At 43.0% G+C, this 18,526-nt stretch overlaps 1 protein-coding gene across 1 annotated transcript in view; it reads right to left on the bottom strand.

Moving 5' to 3' along the window:
* Nucleotides 1–18,526, bottom strand: part of LOC121573937 (rho GTPase-activating protein 32-like) — a 220,313-nt gene that overhangs the window by 113,881 nt on the left and 87,906 nt on the right. Inside the window, exons 4-5 of the mRNA XM_045222570.1 lie at nucleotides 15,332–15,440; nucleotides 9,796–9,887 (exon numbers count right to left, since the gene is read on the bottom strand). Of these exons, the coding sequence (XP_045078505.1) occupies nucleotides 9,796–9,887; nucleotides 15,332–15,440 (201 nt within the window). The remainder of the gene's footprint in view (nucleotides 1–9,795; nucleotides 9,888–15,331; nucleotides 15,441–18,526) is intronic.

Genomic DNA, 18,526 nt, shown 5'->3' with positions numbered 1-18,526 from the left:
CATTATTTTATTTTTCATACTGGCCTCCCGTGGGAATCGAACCCACAACCCTGGCGTTGCAAACGCCATGCTCTACCAACTAAGCTACATCCCTGCCGGCCATTCCCTCCCCTACCCTGGATGACGCTGGGCCAACTGTGCGCCGCCCCATGGGTCTCCCGGTCGCAACAATCAATAAAAACAACATTGTCCATATAATAGGCCTACGAGAAGGGGAGACACAAATAGAATATGACGTCCATCTAAACTGGAGGAGGAAATGATTGTCCAAAAACAAAACTTTTAAGCGGCACTGACCCAACAATGATAAAGAGTGAATATGCAGTGAGCACTCACCAGGGATATGGCCGATGCTCTCCGCTGGTGCCAATAAGATAGGCTATTATCCTACTGTTGTTCGCTCAATTAAATTGAGAATTTTGATAACTAAAAGACAGATGAGTCTTTCATTGACTTCTCTTTACAGCAATAGCCATATGCTTTCCAAACTATGTTTTCCCACGATTGAGTAATACAATATTGTGATATGCCTGGCTGGGCCTCTACTTTTCACTGACAGTTGCAACTCAACAATCATCTATTTGCTATTTGCAGCACACACTTCCAAAATTGCACGTACTGCCTTTCCTTCCGACTCTAGGCAATGCAATTTTCTTTAAGGCTAGGGGAAGCTATTGATCCTCTGTGGCCAAATCATGCTTTAGTAGCCTATTTTGAATGATTTTATGTATTTATGTATAGACAGTAGGCTAATTAGGTTATATAATTTTGCCCATTTCCTTCAATTTACTTAGGGAAAGCTTAGCCGTCTATGAGTCTATGTCAAGCTACTATCCACCATAGTAGAAAGGTTGACCTATTCTATTGGTCAGCTTGTCGAGAATGAATTAGCCCAAACAGACTCTGGGACAGTTGTGGGACGATAGATCCCAAATTCATACAACCAGTAGGTCTAGGGTACATTTTTTTTAAAGCAATGAATCTGATGCAACAGATCAGAAAGTTTACCTAAAATGTTGATAGAAACTATTATTTCTTAACATTATTAGCACAGCAATGCGCACAAGGCAGTAGCCTACGCACGAATGTGCATTTGGCTACCGGACAATGAAAGAAAGTTGAAAACCAATTAGAACATGAGAGAAATAGGCTAGTTGGTTTCAATGGCATATGGAAGTCTGTATAAAATAATTGCATCCACGGATATGGTAGGATTTTGCCTAGGCTACTTTGAAGCAAGGTAAAACATGCCTCATAGTATGTAGTAAAACGTTCAGGTTTTAAACAATTAAGTAGCTATATGTTTCAAAATTCATACCTCCAAGTCATTGCAAAGTGGTGTGACGCGCTGATGAAGTCTGCCTTCCGTTGCCTATGTATTTGAATGGTGAATGGGAAGCACTCTTCAATTACCAGTTGAGAAAAAAAAAAAAAGATCTATTTTTAATCGTGTCCCAAAAAGAATTTAGCACAAGATTGCATTTAGAATTGTTGCGCAATGATTGGGCTTACAAAAGCGCTGTCTGACAGATTTTCTGCTAAAAGGCTCTGTATCTGTATGCTGTGTGTATGATAAAATACATTATGAATTTACACGCAGCAATTTAATTCCATGTAATTATGCAAATGAACCCATAGACCGATAAGCATGACCGGTCAAATGTATTTACATCAACTGGTATTTACATCAATGAATAGGCTAAAAAGCATTATTTTTTGCACCATCTCCCGGCCAAAAGCTGGCTATTAACGGCTAACGGAAACTCTGGTGTAAAGGGACCATTAGTGTGAAGGGTCCTTAGTGATGTGCACGCCAACGAACTTGAAGCTTTTGACCCTCTCCACTGTGGCCCCGTTGACGTGGATGGGGGCGTGCGCTCTCTGCGGTCTCCTGTAGTCCACGATCAGCTCCTTCGTTTTGTTGACGTTGAGGGCCAAGTTATTTTCCTGGCACCACTCCGCCAGGGCTCTCACCTCCTCCCTGTAGGCTGTCTCGTTGTTGGTAATCAGGCCTGCCACTGTTGTGTCGTCTGTAAACTTGATGATTGAGCTGGAGACATGCGAGGCCACGCAGTCATGGGTGAACAGGGAGTACAAGAAGGGGTTGAGCACGCACCCTTGTGGGGTACCCGTGTTGAGGATCAGCATGGCGGAGGTGTTGTTGCCTACCTTCCCCACCTGGAGGCGGCCCATCAGGAAGTCTAGAACCCAGTTGACAAGCAGGGGTTCAGTCCCTGAGCTTAGGGATGAGCTTGGAGGGCACTGTGGTGTTGAAGGCTGAGCTGTAATCAATGAACAGCATTATTACATAGGTATTCCTCTTGTCCTGGTAGGATAGAGCAGTGTGCAGTGCAATTGCGATTGCGTTGTCCGAGGATCTGTTGGGGAGGTATGCAAATTGCAGTGGGTCTAGAGTGTCGGGTGATAGCCTCTCAAAGCACTTCATTATGACAGAAGTGAGTGCTACGGGGCGAGTCATTTAGTTCAGTTACCTTCACTTTCTTGGGTACAGGAACAATAGTGGACATCTTGAAGCAAGTGGGGACAACAGACTGGGATAAGGACAGATTGAATATGTCCGTAAACACTCCAGCCAGCTGTGTCTGCACGTGCTGAGGACGCGGCTTGGGATGCCGTCTGGGCCGGCAGCCTTGCCAGGATTAACCCGCTTTAATGTCGTACTCACGTCGGCCATGCCGATCAGGAGCACCCAGTCCTCGTGTGCAACAGGGGACCACGTCAGCGGCTCGGTGTTGTTTTCCTCCAAGCGGGCAAAGCAGGTGTTTTGCTTGTCCGGGAGCGAAGCATCGGTGTCCGAGACATGGCTGGCTTTCCCTTTATAATCCATAACTGTCTGGAGTCCCTGCCTCATGCGTCTCGTGTCTGATCCGCTGAATTGCGACTCCACTTTTTCCCCCGTACTGTCGTTTTGCCTCAGATTGCCTTACGGAGGTCATAGCTGGTCTGTTTGTTCATGTCCATATTCCCAGTCACGTCGCCGTGGTTAAATGTGGTGGTTCGCGCTTTCAGTTTTGCATGAATGCTGCCATCTATGTACAGTTTTGGGTTTGGATAAGTTCTAATTGCCACAGTAGGAACAACATCCTCTTTGCACTTCCTAAAGAACCCAGTCACTGAGTCAGTGTATACGTCGATCCTATTCTCAGAGGCAACCCAAAACATTTCCCAGTCCACGTGAAGCATAGATTCCGATTAGTCAGAGTAACTCTGTACAGTCCTTACCACAGGGAGGAGCAGGATGGAGGTGTGGTCTGATTTGCCTAAGGGAGGGCGGGGGATGGCCTTCTAGCCATCCCGGAAGGGAGAGTAACAATGGTCTACCAGGCTTCTGGTAGACAAGATGGCGTATTGAATACACAGCGGTAAAAATCACCTCAAGATAAAAACATAATATTCAATATCAGTAAGTTAGACTAAATATTAGCACTTCATATATTCGAGGGTAATAACATTCAATCTGGATAATAACACAAAACAAATTATAAGGCTAGAGAAATGTATCGACAAATATTACAACAACACGCAACACCCAAACATGACGGAAGATAAACGAGGAGAATCAATCTCCAAGAGAAAACGTGACTCGTTGACTGATACAGATGATTTATGCTTTTCACCACTGGGACTGGTAAGTGTGGAAAGCGACCTGTTGAAGTTGATAAATGACAAACTGGGCATACTAGAGTTGGTCAGTAATGATGTAAAAGAGTTGAAGGCGAGTCTTGAAATGAGTGACGGAAAAGCTGCGATAATGGAGAAAGATACAAAAAAACTAAAAGAGACAGTCACTAAGATAGAAACGGACGTTAAGGAACATAAAAAGGAGAACAACTTTCTGAGAGAAGCCTTACTAGACATGCAAACTAGATCGATGAGAGAAAATCTAGTAATAATAATAAATAAATAATAATAATATGCCATTTAGCAGACGCTTTTATCCAAAGCGACTTACAGTCATGCGTGCATACATTTTTGTGTATGGGTGGTCCCGGGGATCGAACCCACTACCTTGGCGTTACAAGCGCCGTGCTCTACCAGCTGAGCTACAGAGGACCACATAGTACTGATGGGTATCCAGGAAAAAGAGGTAGAGGTAACCGAGACTATTGTGAAGGACTTCTTTCTAACAGCGCTTCAAATCCCACTCGAGGCTGCCGATAAAATCCAACTTGAACGTGTACACCATTTCGGACAAAGATATGAGCGTCCAATCGTTGCCAAATTTGCTTTTTTTAAGGATAAAGTAATGGTTAAAAGCCTAGGTAAAAGACTTGCTGGCACCGAAATTGGAATGAATGATCAGTTCCTGAGGGAGATTGCAGAAAGGCGCAAAGTTCTGTACACAATCTTCAAGGAAAATAGATTAAAAGGGAAGCGTGTTGCTCTCGTTGTCGTTAAACTGTATATTGACAACCAAATGTACCGCGACACAAAGACTACTCCATGGCTATTCTGAAAGTTCTAATAGAGGAGTCGAATAATGGAGCATCCAATACTAGCCATGGTAGGGATTGTAATAATAAACATTTATAGTATGTATAGTATTTTATAAAAGGATAAAACGGTATTACAAGAAAAGATAACAAGCAAAATAATACATCTTCAAATACAACTAATTAGAACACATGTACGCAATCAACATAGTGGAGATAAAAACATAGCGAACAGAAGACATAGACGGCACAGTATGTGGGTATGTGTGGATGAATGGTGATGGAAAGTGTGGTGTGCGTTTTTTGTTTTTGAATAAGTGTGGTGTTAAGTGAGTGAGAAAGGAAATGGTTTCATATCCCAGAACCAACGTGTGTCTGTGAGCAGGGGTTGTGAGAGAGATTCCAATTTTGTGCAGATGAGGGATATACATTTTAAAATATAGTATACATCTAATCTATTTTTTTACTGTCCTATCATGATGGAACGATCCCCAACCGTATATCCTAGACACCCATCTGAGGGATTCCGGTGGGGTACCCCCACCCAGGTACTGGCAGTGCTGGCAACAGTAACCCATGGGGAGAGGGTCACACTCGGACAATCAGAGAGGGGACTTATTATTGTGGCCTAAGTGGCACAAAATAATCAAAGGTCTGACACACGGAGATGCTTGGGAAAAATGGTTACAACGGGGTACCAGAGTGTTTGTGTCTCAGGTGAAGAGGGTGGATCTGATCTCTATCACCTAGGACTTGACATAGATTAAATAGATTAATCAAATCTCACATTGTTGTCAAATTTTTGCTCAATCTTGCATGCTTTCTCAAACAGCTGTAACTGTATATGCATTCGTAAATCAGGTCCTTTCTTGAGTTGGGCTCTGGGATGTAACAACCGTTGAGCATCTGAGCTTATGGTTGATTGTGGAGGAATGTGGTTGAGTGTGTTAGAGTATGTGCGTGTATGTTTATCCCACATCTGTTGCAAGGGGGTAAGGATGTTAGGGAGAATATAGGATTAACCACAATAATTGTTTGCTAAAATAATAATTGCTTGTCAAAAATGTAATGTAATACAATGGCAATCCGGGTTATAGGTTAAAATCCTACGCATGAACTGCTGACATTATTACGCATATTAATCGATTACGATGGAAAATAAGATATGCAAGATATTTGAATGGATATATTTTTAAATAGCTATATATATATATATATATATATATATATACACAGTGGGGGAAAAAAGTATTTAGTCAGCCACCAATTGTGCAAGTTCTCCCACTTAAAAAGATGAGAGAGGCCTGTAATTTTCATCATAGGTACACGTCAACTATGACAGACAAAATGAGAAAAAAAAATCCAGAAAATCACATTGTAGGATTTTTAATGAATTTATTTGCAAATTATGGTGGAAAATAAGTATTTGGTCAATAACAAAAGTTTCTCAATACTTTGTTATATACCCTTTGTTGGCAATGACACAGGTCAAACGTTTTCTGTAAGTCTTCACAAGGTTTTCACACACTGTTGCTGGTATTTTGGCCCATTCCTCCATGCAGATCTCCTCTAGAGCAGTGATGTTTTGGGGCTGTCGCTGGGCAACACAGACTTTCAACTCCCTCCAAAGATTTTCTATGGGGTTGAAATCTGGAGACTGGCTAGGCCACTCCAGGACCTTGAAATGCTTCTTACGAAGCCACTCCTTCGTTGCCCGGGCGGTGTGTTTGGGATCATTGTCATGCTGAAAGACCCAGCCACGTTTCATCTTCAATGCCCTTGCTGATGGAAGGAGGTTTTCACTCAAAATCTCACGATACATGGCCCCATTCATTTTTTCCTTTACACGGATCAGTCGTCCTGGTCCATTTGCAGAAAAACAGCCCCAAAGCATGATGTTTCCACCCCCCATGCTTCACAGTAGGTATGGTGTTCTTTGGATGCAACTCAGCATTCTTTGTCCTCCAAACACAACGAGTTGAGTTTTTACCAAAAAGTTCTATTTTGGTTTCATATGACATTCTCCCAATCCTCTTCTGGATCATCCAAATGCACTCTAGCAAACTTCAGACGGGCCTGGACATGTACTGGCTTAAGCAGGGGGACACGTCTGGCACTGCAGGATTTTAGTCCCTGGCGGCGTAGTGTGTTACTGATGGTAGGCTTTGTTACTTTGGTCCCAGCTCTCTGCAGGTCATTCACTAGGTCCCCCCTGTGTGGTTTGGGATTTTTGCTCACCGTTCTTGTGATCATTTTGACCCCACGGGGTGAGATCTTGCGTGGAGCCCCAGATCGAGGGAGATTATCAGTGGTCTTGTATGTCTTCCATTTCCTAATAATTGCTCCCAAAGTTGATTTCTTCAAACCAAGCTGCTTACCTATTGCAGATTCAGTCTTCCCAGCCTGGTGCAGGTCTACAATTTTGTTTCTGGTGTCCTTTGACAGCTCTTTGGTCTTGGCCATAGTGGAGTTTGGAGTGTGACTGTTTGAGGTTGTGGACAGGTGTCTTTTATACTGATAACAAGTTCAAACAGGTGCCATTAATACAGGTAATGAGTGGAGGACAGAGGAGCCTCTTAAAGAAGAAGTTACAGGTCTGTGAGAGACAGAAATCTTGCTTTTTTGTAGGTGACCAAATACTTATTTTCCACCATAATTTGCAAATAAATTCATTAAAAATCCTACAATGTGATTTTCTGGATTTTTTTTCCTCAATTTGTCTGTCATAGTTGACGTGTACCTATGATGAAAATTACAGGTTGTTGGCCAAGATCTCGTGATACATGGCCCCATCCATCCTCCCCTCAATACGGTGCAGTCGTCCTGTCCCCTTTGCAGAAAATCATCCCCAAAGAATGATGTTTCCACCTCCATGCTTCACAGTTGGGATGGTGTACTTGGGGTTGTACTCATCCTTCTTCTTCCTCCAAACACAGCGAGTGGAGTTTAGACCAAAAAGCTCTATTTTTGTCTCATCAGACCACATGACCTTCTCCCATTCCTCCTCTGGATCATCCAGATGGTCATTGGCAAACTTCAGACGGGCCTGGACATGCGCTGGCTTGAGCAGGGGGACCTTGCGTGCGCTGCAGGATTTTAATCCATGACGGCGTAGTGTGTTACTAATGGTTTTGTTTGAGACTGTGGTCCCAGCTCTCTTCAGGTCATTGACCAGGTCCTGCAGTGTAGTTCTGGGCTGATCCCTCACCTTCCTCATGATCATTGATGCCCCACGAGGTGAGATCTTGCATGGAGCCCCAGACTGAGGGTGATTGACCGTCATCTTGAACTTCTTCCATTTTCTAATAATTGCGCCAACAGTTGTTGCCTTCTCACCAAGCTGCTTGCCTACTGTCCTGTAGCCCATCCCAGCCTTGTGCAGGTCTACAATTTTATCCCTGATGTCCTTACACAGCTCTCTGGTCTTGGCCATTGTGGAGAGGTTGGAGTCTGTTTGATTGAGTGTGTGGACAGGTGTATTTTATACAGGTAACGAGTTCAAACAGGTGCAGTTAATACAGGTAATGAGTGGAGAATAGGAGGGCTTCTTAAAGAAAAACTAACAGGTCTGTGAGAGCCGGGATTCTTACTGGTTGGTAGGTGATCAAATACTTATGTCATGCAATAAAATGCAAATGAATTACTTACAAATCATACAATGTGATTTTCTGGATTTTTGTTTTAGATTCCGTCTCTCACAGTTGAAGTGTACCTATGATACAAATTACAGACCTCTACATGCTTTGTAAGTAGGAAAACCTGCAAAATCGGCAGTGTATCAAATACTTGTTCTCCCCACTGTATATGTGTGTGTGTATATATGTGTGTATGTGTGTATGTATATATATATATGTATTTACATTTTAGTCATTTAGCAGACACTCTTATCCAGAGCGACTTACAGTTAGTGAGTGCATACATTTTCATACTGGCCTCCCGTTGGAATCGAACCCAGAACCCTGGGGTTGGAAACGCCATGCTCTACCAACTGAGCTACACGGGACTATGTATGTCTGTATATATATATATATATATATATATATATAATATATTTGCGAGAAGAAAAAAAAACATATGGGGGATTGGAAGTGATTCAGACAATTACATTGATGAAGTTACAATCTATCTGAAATATTAAAGCTGATCTACCCCCTAAAGAAAGAAAAAAAAGAAAAAAACAATGGTCAAGCGTGTTCTCTCTGCATGTAGCACAGCAGATGTGTTCATAGAATTTCAGGTGCGTTTTCCTCAGATTTCCTTTTATTAAAGCCCCCAGCGACAATGAATGTGGCCTCAGGATATGAGGTTTACAGTTTGCAAAAAGTCCAGTGTAGGTCCTTGAGAGCTGTCGCGGTGTCGGCTTGGGGGGTAATATACACAGCAGTGACAACCAAAGAGAATTCTCTCGTGAGGTAATGCGGCAGCATTTGATTGTGAGGTATTCCAGATCAGGATAACAAAAGGACTTGAGTTCCCGTACGTTACCACCATCACGCCACAAGTTGTTAATCATGAGACATACCCCTCTACCTCTGTTTTCCCCAGAGATGTATTTCTTCCGATCCGCGCGATGAACTGAGAACCCCACTGGCTGTATGGACTGGGACAATATATCCGGAGAAAGCCATGATTCTGTAAAACAGTATGTTACAGTCTTTTATGTCTCTCTGAAAGGAGATCCTCGCCCTGAGCTCGTCTACTTTGTTGTTCAGGGACTGAATGTTAGCGAGTAATATACTCTGAGCCGGTGGATGGTTTGCTCGCTGCCTGAGCCCGACTAGGACCCCACTTCTCCTTCCTCTTTTGCGGCGTCAATGTTTTGGTATAGCACCTGGGATGAATGGGGCCGCCTCGGGGAGTCCAAACAAAGGATCTTGGTCAGGGAAGTCGAATTTCTGGTCGAATTTCTGGTGACTGACCACCAATCCAATGTCCAAAAGTTATTTTCGGCTGTAGGTAATAATACTAGAACTGTTCCTGGCAAATAATGTAACAAATAACAAAAACAAATGAAAAATACTGCAATGTTGGCTAGGAGCTAGAAACAAGGCGACAGTGTCCATCTGCGCCAGACAGAGAGAGATAGAGTTGAAGAGAGAAAGCTTGAAAAGAAAAAGGTTGACCGAGACAGAGAATGGAGATAAGACAAAATGGTGGAGAGACCGGTCGATGTAGAGATCGAGAGGGGTCAAAGTCAGAGGGAGATAGAGAGAAAGAGAGAGAGCGATGTGGGAGGAGAAATCAAAGTAGAGAGCGAGAGAGCTGTGCAGCAGATGTGAGTTCTGGCAGTATCGGAAGGCATGCGGAGGGCTAAGTCTACTCGGTCAGTTGGCCCACTCACTTCTTGACGTTCTTGACCTTCATGCTGGCCGTGCTGCTGCAGGAGCGCAGGAGGGGCTCGGTGCTCAGCTCGGGGACCTCAGCACTCCGCGCCTGCATGTCGCAAAAGAAACACATACTCGTCAATACATGACTTGTGACTTCACCTTTGACAAACAACTCCATATGAGTTGACCTGCATGCAAGAGAAACCTAGGGACAGCGCAAAGCAAAACTGTTCAAATAAACTTTTCCAAAACGTAGTGACTAGCTACTTTTTATATATTTTTGGTTGTTGTATTTTTCATCTTTATTGGACAGACAAATTGAAAGAGTGGAAGGAAAGTTAGGATAGAGTGCGTTAGAAGGGCAGTCGGTCGGATTCAAACACACCAACTGCTAGACCACTCCAGGCCCCTACTAGCTAAGTTTGACCCAACATAGTAAAGTCTGACCCCTGATCCCATGACTGAGAGGCTAATCTGTGACAGAGCGAGGTTAAAACACACTTGACAACATTAAATAATGTCATCCTGTGTGGCTTAAGTCAACACAGACTGCCAGGGAAGGGAAAAGAGCAACACTAAGCTAACAGAGCGAAAGAAGAGGAACCAGAGATAGTAAGGAAAGTAAAGAACGAGAGAGAGAGAGAGAGAGAGAGAGAGAGAGGAGGCGAGAGAGAGAGAGCGAGATGGAGGAGAGAGCGAGATGGAGGCGAGAGAGAGAGAGAGAGAGAGAGAGATGGAGGAGAGAGCGAGATGGAGGCGAGAGAGAGGGAGAGAGAGAGAGATGGAGGCGAGAGAGAGAGAGAGAGAGAGAGAGAGAGAGAGCGAGAGGGAGGACAGGATGAGATGTGGGGAAGTTTTCGGTCCCTTTCTAGCTGACTGCAGCCAAAGACAGTGAAGGTGATATGCAGTTAAGCATTCCCAATGAGGTCAGAGAGACAGGAGCCAGGTGGGCCGGGGTACAAAGAGCATCATGTCAGGCCTGCACTTGCTGTGAATGGGAATGTATATCAGTTAGCCTGTGTGCCAGTCCCTTTTTGTTCTTTCTGCTTTAGCCGACTCCATTGTTATTGCTGTTTGGCATCGAAAATGTTTCTGCTAAAGCAAATACAGAGTGAAAACCAGGCTAGTAAGAGCTACTAGGAGCAGGGAAACACTGGTAGCAACCACTTCAGCGCTTCCCCAAGGGGAGTGACAAGATAGGCTTATGAAGTCTAGCCAAAACATTCCCAGAAGTTCAGTTGTACCTATAAAATATTCATCTGTGTCTTGAAGAAGGCAAGGTCTCTTCAAGGAACTCCCTGAACACTTTGGTTGGTAAATATTATGCACAGCAGCCTACGTCGCATTAAGTGACGCTGAATGTGAAGTATTTTGCATATGTATTGCATTTTCACATTAGGCGTTATTCAAATATACAGTATTTCTCGACTAACTACTGCATGTAACTCTTTTCTTCTAGGCCTATTTGCATCCATGTAAGCCAGTGATAACACATTCTCTTTTGCAGTAATGACCTGACCAATGTTCTGCTATCAATGTGCACTTGGTCAACCGTTATGACACGTCGAGAGCTTGGCAGACTTATTGATCTATTCATCCTCTGAAATACAGCACAACAACCACTGCCTGCAACGTATGACCGCTACTGCCATTTGGGAATACGGCTACCCAATGTGACCGCCAACTACCATAGCATTTTTTATCACAACAATGTCCCCAAACCACAAGTGTGACTTATTTAGAGAAATCTATTCACACGTATAGGCCCCTTCATAATAACAGAATACAGAATTTAACAAAAGAACAGCAGATATGCCACTTCTTTAATGTTTCAAAACTGATCAACATTCATTAGCGGTAGAGAGATGGCTGTGTCTGTGCGCCAACTTGCACCCCATTCCCTATTTAGTGCACTACGTTTGACCTGGGCCAATAGGGCTCTTGTCAAAAGTAGAGCAGTATATAGGGAATAGGGTGCAATTTGGGACGCCGACTGTGTCTCTCAGCCACTGTATTGAATGTTTGTGGTTCCAAAGTGAGCATGGTGACGGCCAACTGTCATGTTACCATGGAGATGGCCTCATTTCAGCTAGCATGTTGCTGAATGCAGCTCAGTTGGAGAGAAAATAATTACTTGAGCTTGGATGGTTGAAGTAATGTATGATTTCATCAACTGAATGAGTTAAGGTATCATATCACTAATGGAGACTTTGGCATATTAAAAATGTAGATATTTACTAAAAGATGGGATAACTTGAATTATATGAGAGGGATTACATTAATTGATTAATATCTATCGTATAATCATTATATTCATATTGAATCATCTGATTTAAGTGGTTGGTTTAAACACTAAAATGTCCTCATTACAATTTTTCTTAAGTTTAGCCTACATATACTGAACAAAAATATAAACGCAACATGATTCTAGTGAGATACAATTCATATAAGGAAATCAGTCAATTGAAATAAATAAATTAGTCCGTAATCTATGGATTTCACATTAATGGGCAGGGGCACAGCCATGGGTGGGCATGGGAAGGCATAGGCCCACCCTCTGGGGAGCCAGGCCCAGCCAGTCGGTTTTTCCCAGACAAAAAGTATTTATTACAGCCTGAAATACTCCTCAGTTTCATCGGCCGTTCCGGGTGGCTGGTCTCAGATAATCCCACAGGTGAAGAAGCCGGATGTGGAGGTCCTGGGCTGGCGTGGTTACATGTGGTCTGCGGTTGTAAGGCCGGCTGGATGTACTGCCAAATTCTCTAAAACGACGTTGGAGGCAGCTTATGGTTGAGAAATTAACATTCAATTCTCTGGCATCTGCTTTGGTGGACATTCCTGCAGTCAGCATGCTAATTGCACGCTCCCTCAAAAGAGGCATCTGTGGCATTGTGTTGTGTGACAAAAACGGAACATTTTATTGTACCCAGCACAAGGTGCACCTGTGTAATGATCATGCTGTTTAATCAGCTTCTTGATATGCCACATCTGTCAGGTGGATGGATTATCTTGGCAATGGAGAAATGCTCACTAACAGGGATGTAAACTAATTTGTTCCAAAAATTTGAGATAAATAAGCTTTTTGTGCATATGGAAAATTTCTGGGATCTATTATTTCAGCTCATGAAACATGGAGCCAACACTTTACATGTTGCGTTTATATTTCTGTTCAGTATACATCAATAGATTAGGTTCTGATACATCCCCACTACTTCTAAAGTTAAATTAATGTACATGAGAGGCATCATCGTCATTTCACAATTGGGAGCGGAGGCTGGATGTTGACGCAGCATTTCAGTTTGATATCAAGACATTTCCCTAACAGTTAAGACAATCAGTTCATTAAAGAACACTGAGATAAAACTGTGTTAGGGAGCCAACGAGCCCCAATCAAAGAGGAGCCTTGTTATCTAAGTACTGAACGTTTGATTAGCACCGACACTGTTCGGGATCACTCTAAGCTGGGATACTTTGTGTGTGTGTGCGTGTTCGTGTGTGTACTAGGGCTGAGAATTGCCAGGGACCTCACGATATGATATTATCACAATACTTAGGTGCCGAAACGATATGTATTGCGATTGTCACAATTCTATATGTATTGAGATGTGATACTGCGATTCTAATATTTTATATATACACTCTACCAGTCAAAAGTTTGGACACACCTACTCATTCAAGGGTTTTTCTTTATTTTTACATTGTAGAATAATAGTGAAGACATCAAAACTATGAAATAACACATATGGAATCATGTAGTAACCAAAAAAGTGTTAAACAAATTGAAATATCTTTTATATTTGAGATTCTTCAAATAGCCACCCTTTGCCTTGACAGCTTTGGACACTCTTGGCATTCTCTCAACCAGCTTCATGTGGTAGTCACCTGGAATTAATTTCAATTAATGGGTGCCTTCTTAAAAGTTCATTTGTGGAATTTATTTCCTTCTTAATGCGTTTGAGCCAATCAGTTGAGTTGTGACAAGGTAGAGGGGGTATACAGAGTTTGGTAAAAGACCAAGTCCATATTATGGCAAGAACAGCTCAAATAAGCAAAGAGAAACGACAGTCCATCATTACTGTAAAAAATGATTTTTTTTTTTTTCTCACCTTTATTTAACCAGGTAAACAATTGGAGAACAAGTTCTCATTTACAACTGCGACCTGGCCAAGATAAAGCAAAGCAGTGTGATAAAAAAAACAACATATGGGGTAAAATTACAACAGAAAATATATATACAGTGTGTGCAAATGTAGGAAGTTATGGAGGTAAGGCAATAAATAGGCCATAGTGCAAAATAATTACAATTTAGTATTAGCACTGGAATGATAGATGTGCAAGAGATGATGTGCAAATAGAGATACTGGGGTGCAAATTAGCAAAATAAACTTTAAGACATGAAGGTCAGTCAATGTGGAACATTTCAAGAACTTTGAAAGTTTCTTCAAGTGCAGTCGCAAAAACCATCAAGCGCTTTGATGAAACTCGCTCTCATGAGGACCACCACAGGAATGGAAGACCAAGAGTTACCTCTGCTGCAGTTCATTAGAGTTACCAGCCTCAGAAATTGCAGCCCAAATAAATGCTTCACAGAGTTCAAGTAACAGACACATCTCAACATCAACTGTTCAGAGGAAACTGTGTGAATCGGTCCTTCATGGTCGAATTGTTGCAAAGAAACCACTACTAAAGGACACCAATAAGAAGAAGAGACTTGCTTGGGCAAAGAAACGCGAGCAATGGGCATTAGACCAGTGGAAATGTGTCCTTTGGTCTGGAGTCCAAATTGGAGATTTTTGGTTTCAACCACAGTGTCTTTATGAGACGTGGTGTGGGTGAATGGATGATCTCCGTATGTGTATTTCCCACCGTAAAGCATGGAAGAGGAGGTGTGATGGTGCTTTGCTGGTGACACTGTCTGTGATTTACTTAGAATTCAAGGCACACTTAAAAAGCATGGCTACCACAGCATTCTGCAGCGATACGCCATCCCATCTGGTTTGGGCTTAGTGGGACTATCATTTGTTTTTCAACAGGACAATGACCCAACACACCTCCAGGCTGTGTAAGGGCTATTTGACCAAGTAGGAGAGTGATGGAGTGCTGCATCAGATGACCTGGCCTCCACAATCCCCCGACCTCAACCCAATTTAGATGGTTTGGGATGAGTTGGACCGCAGAGTGAAGGAAAAGCAGCCAACAAGTGCTCAGCATATTTCCGAACTCCTTCAAGACTGTTGGAAAAGCATTCCAGGTGAAGCTGGTTGAGAGAATGCCAAGAGTGTGCAGGTGTCCAAATGAGTAGGTGTCCAAACTTTGACTGGTACTGTGTGTGTGTGTGTGTGTGTGTGTGTGTGTGTGTGTGTGTGTGTGTGTTATATATACATATATATATTTATTTTTATCAATACTTGGAGTCAAATATCAATATAATACCATCCAAAAACAATATTTCGATATGTAACTGTCAATTTATGCCCCCATCACTAGTGTGTACATGTATGTAAGCGCGTGTGCGTGCGCGCGCATCTCTGTCAGTGGCCTCCAGCTCACCATGGCGCTGATGGTCTCCTCCCAGTCAGGTCTCTCTCGGGGGTAGATCAGGCGGGCCAGCTCAGGCACTATGTCGTCCTCCTCTGGGTGACGCGCTGGCCTCAGACTCCTAGAGGAGAGCGAGAGGAAGGGAGGGGAGAGGGAAGGAGCGAGAGGGGGAATTTGAATTTCAATCCAATTTATTAGCTCAATATCATACTTTCAAACAAACATTAAAACAGCAAAAATTGCTTTAATACCAAAACTGCTCACACATATTAGGCTAAATTCCTGTTTCAAAAGAGGGAGGGGGAGAGCGAGAAAGACACTTTGATACTCTTATTGCAAAAACACTTTCTTATAAAAAAAAAAAACAGACCCTGCATCAACAAAAAACCCAAACCTCACCAGTCCTCCCAGCCAACTCTCAAGATAAAAAACACACTGATTTATAAGGTCATGTATTGTCAACTCAATATGGAAGCCACAAGTTCTAAGGCACCCTAGAGGCTGGTTTGTGTGTGTGTTGGTTCTTCTATCCTTGTGTGGACCTAAAATCCAAAAGTCCCCACAAGGATAGTAAAACAAGGAACATTTTCCCTCGTGGGGCCATTTCCCACATCCCCATGAAGACAAAGGCTATATTAAGCTTAGGGGTTAAGGTTACAATTAGAGTTAGGGTTACAATTAGGGTTAGGGAAAATAGGATTTTGAATGGAAATTAATTTTAGGTCCCCACGAGAATAAAGGCTGGCACGTTGACCAGAATGTGTTAATGGATGCATCATTTCAATTAGAGGAGATGTTTTTACCCATTAGTGGGTGTTGAGGATGGAACACACACACACACACACACACACAGTGCGTGAAAGACATGAAGACACACCAGAGTGAGGGTGTAACACTGCCTGTCACATATTCACTTGTGAAAGGAGGCATGTGCTCACGCACGTGTGAGAGAGTTTCTGCATTAAGGGGAAATACCCCTTCAAGGGTTGAGAGACTGATGCAGTTATACATTTTTCACACCATATTCTTTGCATAGATACAGCCATAAGGAGACCAAATAGGTTTGTTGTGTGTGTGTGCGTGTGTCAGCTGGATACTGTGTGTGCAAAGGCCAAATAGCACCTTGAATGGGAGAAATGTCAATGTTATTATGTGCGGAGGCAAAGTAGCACCTTCACAGAGGGAGAATGTCAATGTGATTTAGCCATTGAGCCATCAAAGAAACGTTCTGGCCTCTCACATCATTTGCCTCTCTGATAATAATGACTTGAGGATGCAGCCTACAGCTGTGAGGCGAGATTTAACTTTGTCGAGATGTAGCCCACATAGAAGTGGAAGGCTGAAAGCATCTGTATAGAGTACACATACACATCCCCATGAACACTTCCACACACACCCCTGCACGCTCCTTTTACACAAACACACACAAGCCTCACATGAAACACCAACACCTTTATAATCTACCACACCACATCGCCAGACTCCCCCTCACATCCATACTGCAACAGCGGAGTAAAACCAATTTTATGCTCTCATTATAAGTAGAATAAACAAATGTTCTACATTAACACAGGCCTTATAGCAGCCTATATCACTGTGTTCTCATCATTCTACATTGTGAAATAATTTACATTCAAAGGCTGTGGGGCCAGAGTCAATGGAACCTAGAATTCCTATGCATTAATCCAACAGTCAGACCAGATGACCTGAAAAGTGGCAGCATTAACTGCCACTATAGCTGCCAACAGTCTCATATAGGATGCACCCCAAATGGCACCCTATTTCCTATGTAGTGCACTACCTTTGAAAAGTGGTGTACTATATAGTGAATAGGGTGCCATTTGAGACACACCTATAGAACTGAGAACCACATGATAGAGCTGTGATTGACTTAAACCATAAGCTCCAGGAATCATACTGGTGATGATATTAACAGGGTGGAGGGACTGTAGCCAGTGGTGATGATATTAACAGGGTGGAGGGACTGTAGCCAGTGGTGATGATATTAACAGGGTGGAGGGACTGTAGCCAGTGGTGATGATATTAACAGGGTGGAGGGACTGTAGCCAGTGGTGATGATATTAACAGGGTGGAGGGACTGTAGCCAGTGGTGATGATATTAACAGGGTGGAGGGACTGTAGCCAGTAGTGGTGATGATAGAGTTATCTGTATGCAAAGCAGAGACTTCAGAACGAATAAATCGGATTATCTTGGTAAACCTTACATGAGGCTTGAGTCTAGCGTGGAATACATACTTCACACCTCGCATGAGGAGGAGTGGATAATGTGGATGATAGGTAATGTGTGGTCTGATATGAAGCCTACATAAAAGTGTTATAACACTGATATAACTTGACATAACTTGATGCAACTCAAGCATTCACCCACACAGCATTGGTACCCATATAACAGCCAATTCGTGTTCAGATAAGAGTCGTGATTAAATTGATACATTTTCTGAAATGCTCATGATATACACAGTAGGCTACTTCTAACAGTTTCACCACTCTTTGAAGCATTAAACAACTACCATTATGATGTAGCCTATATGGAGGAATGAAACCACAAAGAAGAACCATTTACACTACCGGCCTTCTATGTTTGACTTCTGAGTGACTGTTGGACCAATTCAGTGTATGTGGTGAAAAAAGCTTACAAACAGTCAGTACAATGTCTTGGCATGCTGCCTGGTGCTAATAATACAATACTGTCGATCCTCCTCCACCAGCGCACACAAAACTGCTGATCCTGTTTCTGTAAACTGGGAAAGAGAAACACAAGCTAACCACGCACACGCGTGCGTGCTCTCTCACACACACACACACACACACACACACACACACACACACACACACACACACACACAAAAGATGTTCTCTCTCACAAACACACACCCACCTCAGGGGTGTATATGTACGAGGGGCTGACCTCAAACTGTCATCTTCAATGCAGGTCTGGAGATGGGGCTGCTTGCATCTCTAATCAACAGACGTAGATAGGAGGAGAAAGTAGACAGACAGAGAGACAGAGAAAAAGAGAAGAGAGAGAGATACCAAGATACAGAGAGAAAGGGAAAGAGAGCTGAAAAAGAGAGAGCAGAGAAAGAGAGGGGGAGAGAGACCCTGGGAGCAGCAAGCAGCCTGCTGCATTAAGACACTGACTCTAATACTGCACTCAGCCAGCCACCTTGAACCACTGATCCTGAC

The sequence above is a fragment of the Coregonus clupeaformis genome, chromosome 9 (assembly GCF_020615455.1).
Source record: "Coregonus clupeaformis isolate EN_2021a chromosome 9, ASM2061545v1, whole genome shotgun sequence".
In the NCBI taxonomy this organism is placed as follows: Eukaryota; Metazoa; Chordata; class Actinopteri; order Salmoniformes; family Salmonidae; genus Coregonus; species Coregonus clupeaformis.
This window is presented reverse-complemented; position numbering and strand designations above follow the sequence as displayed.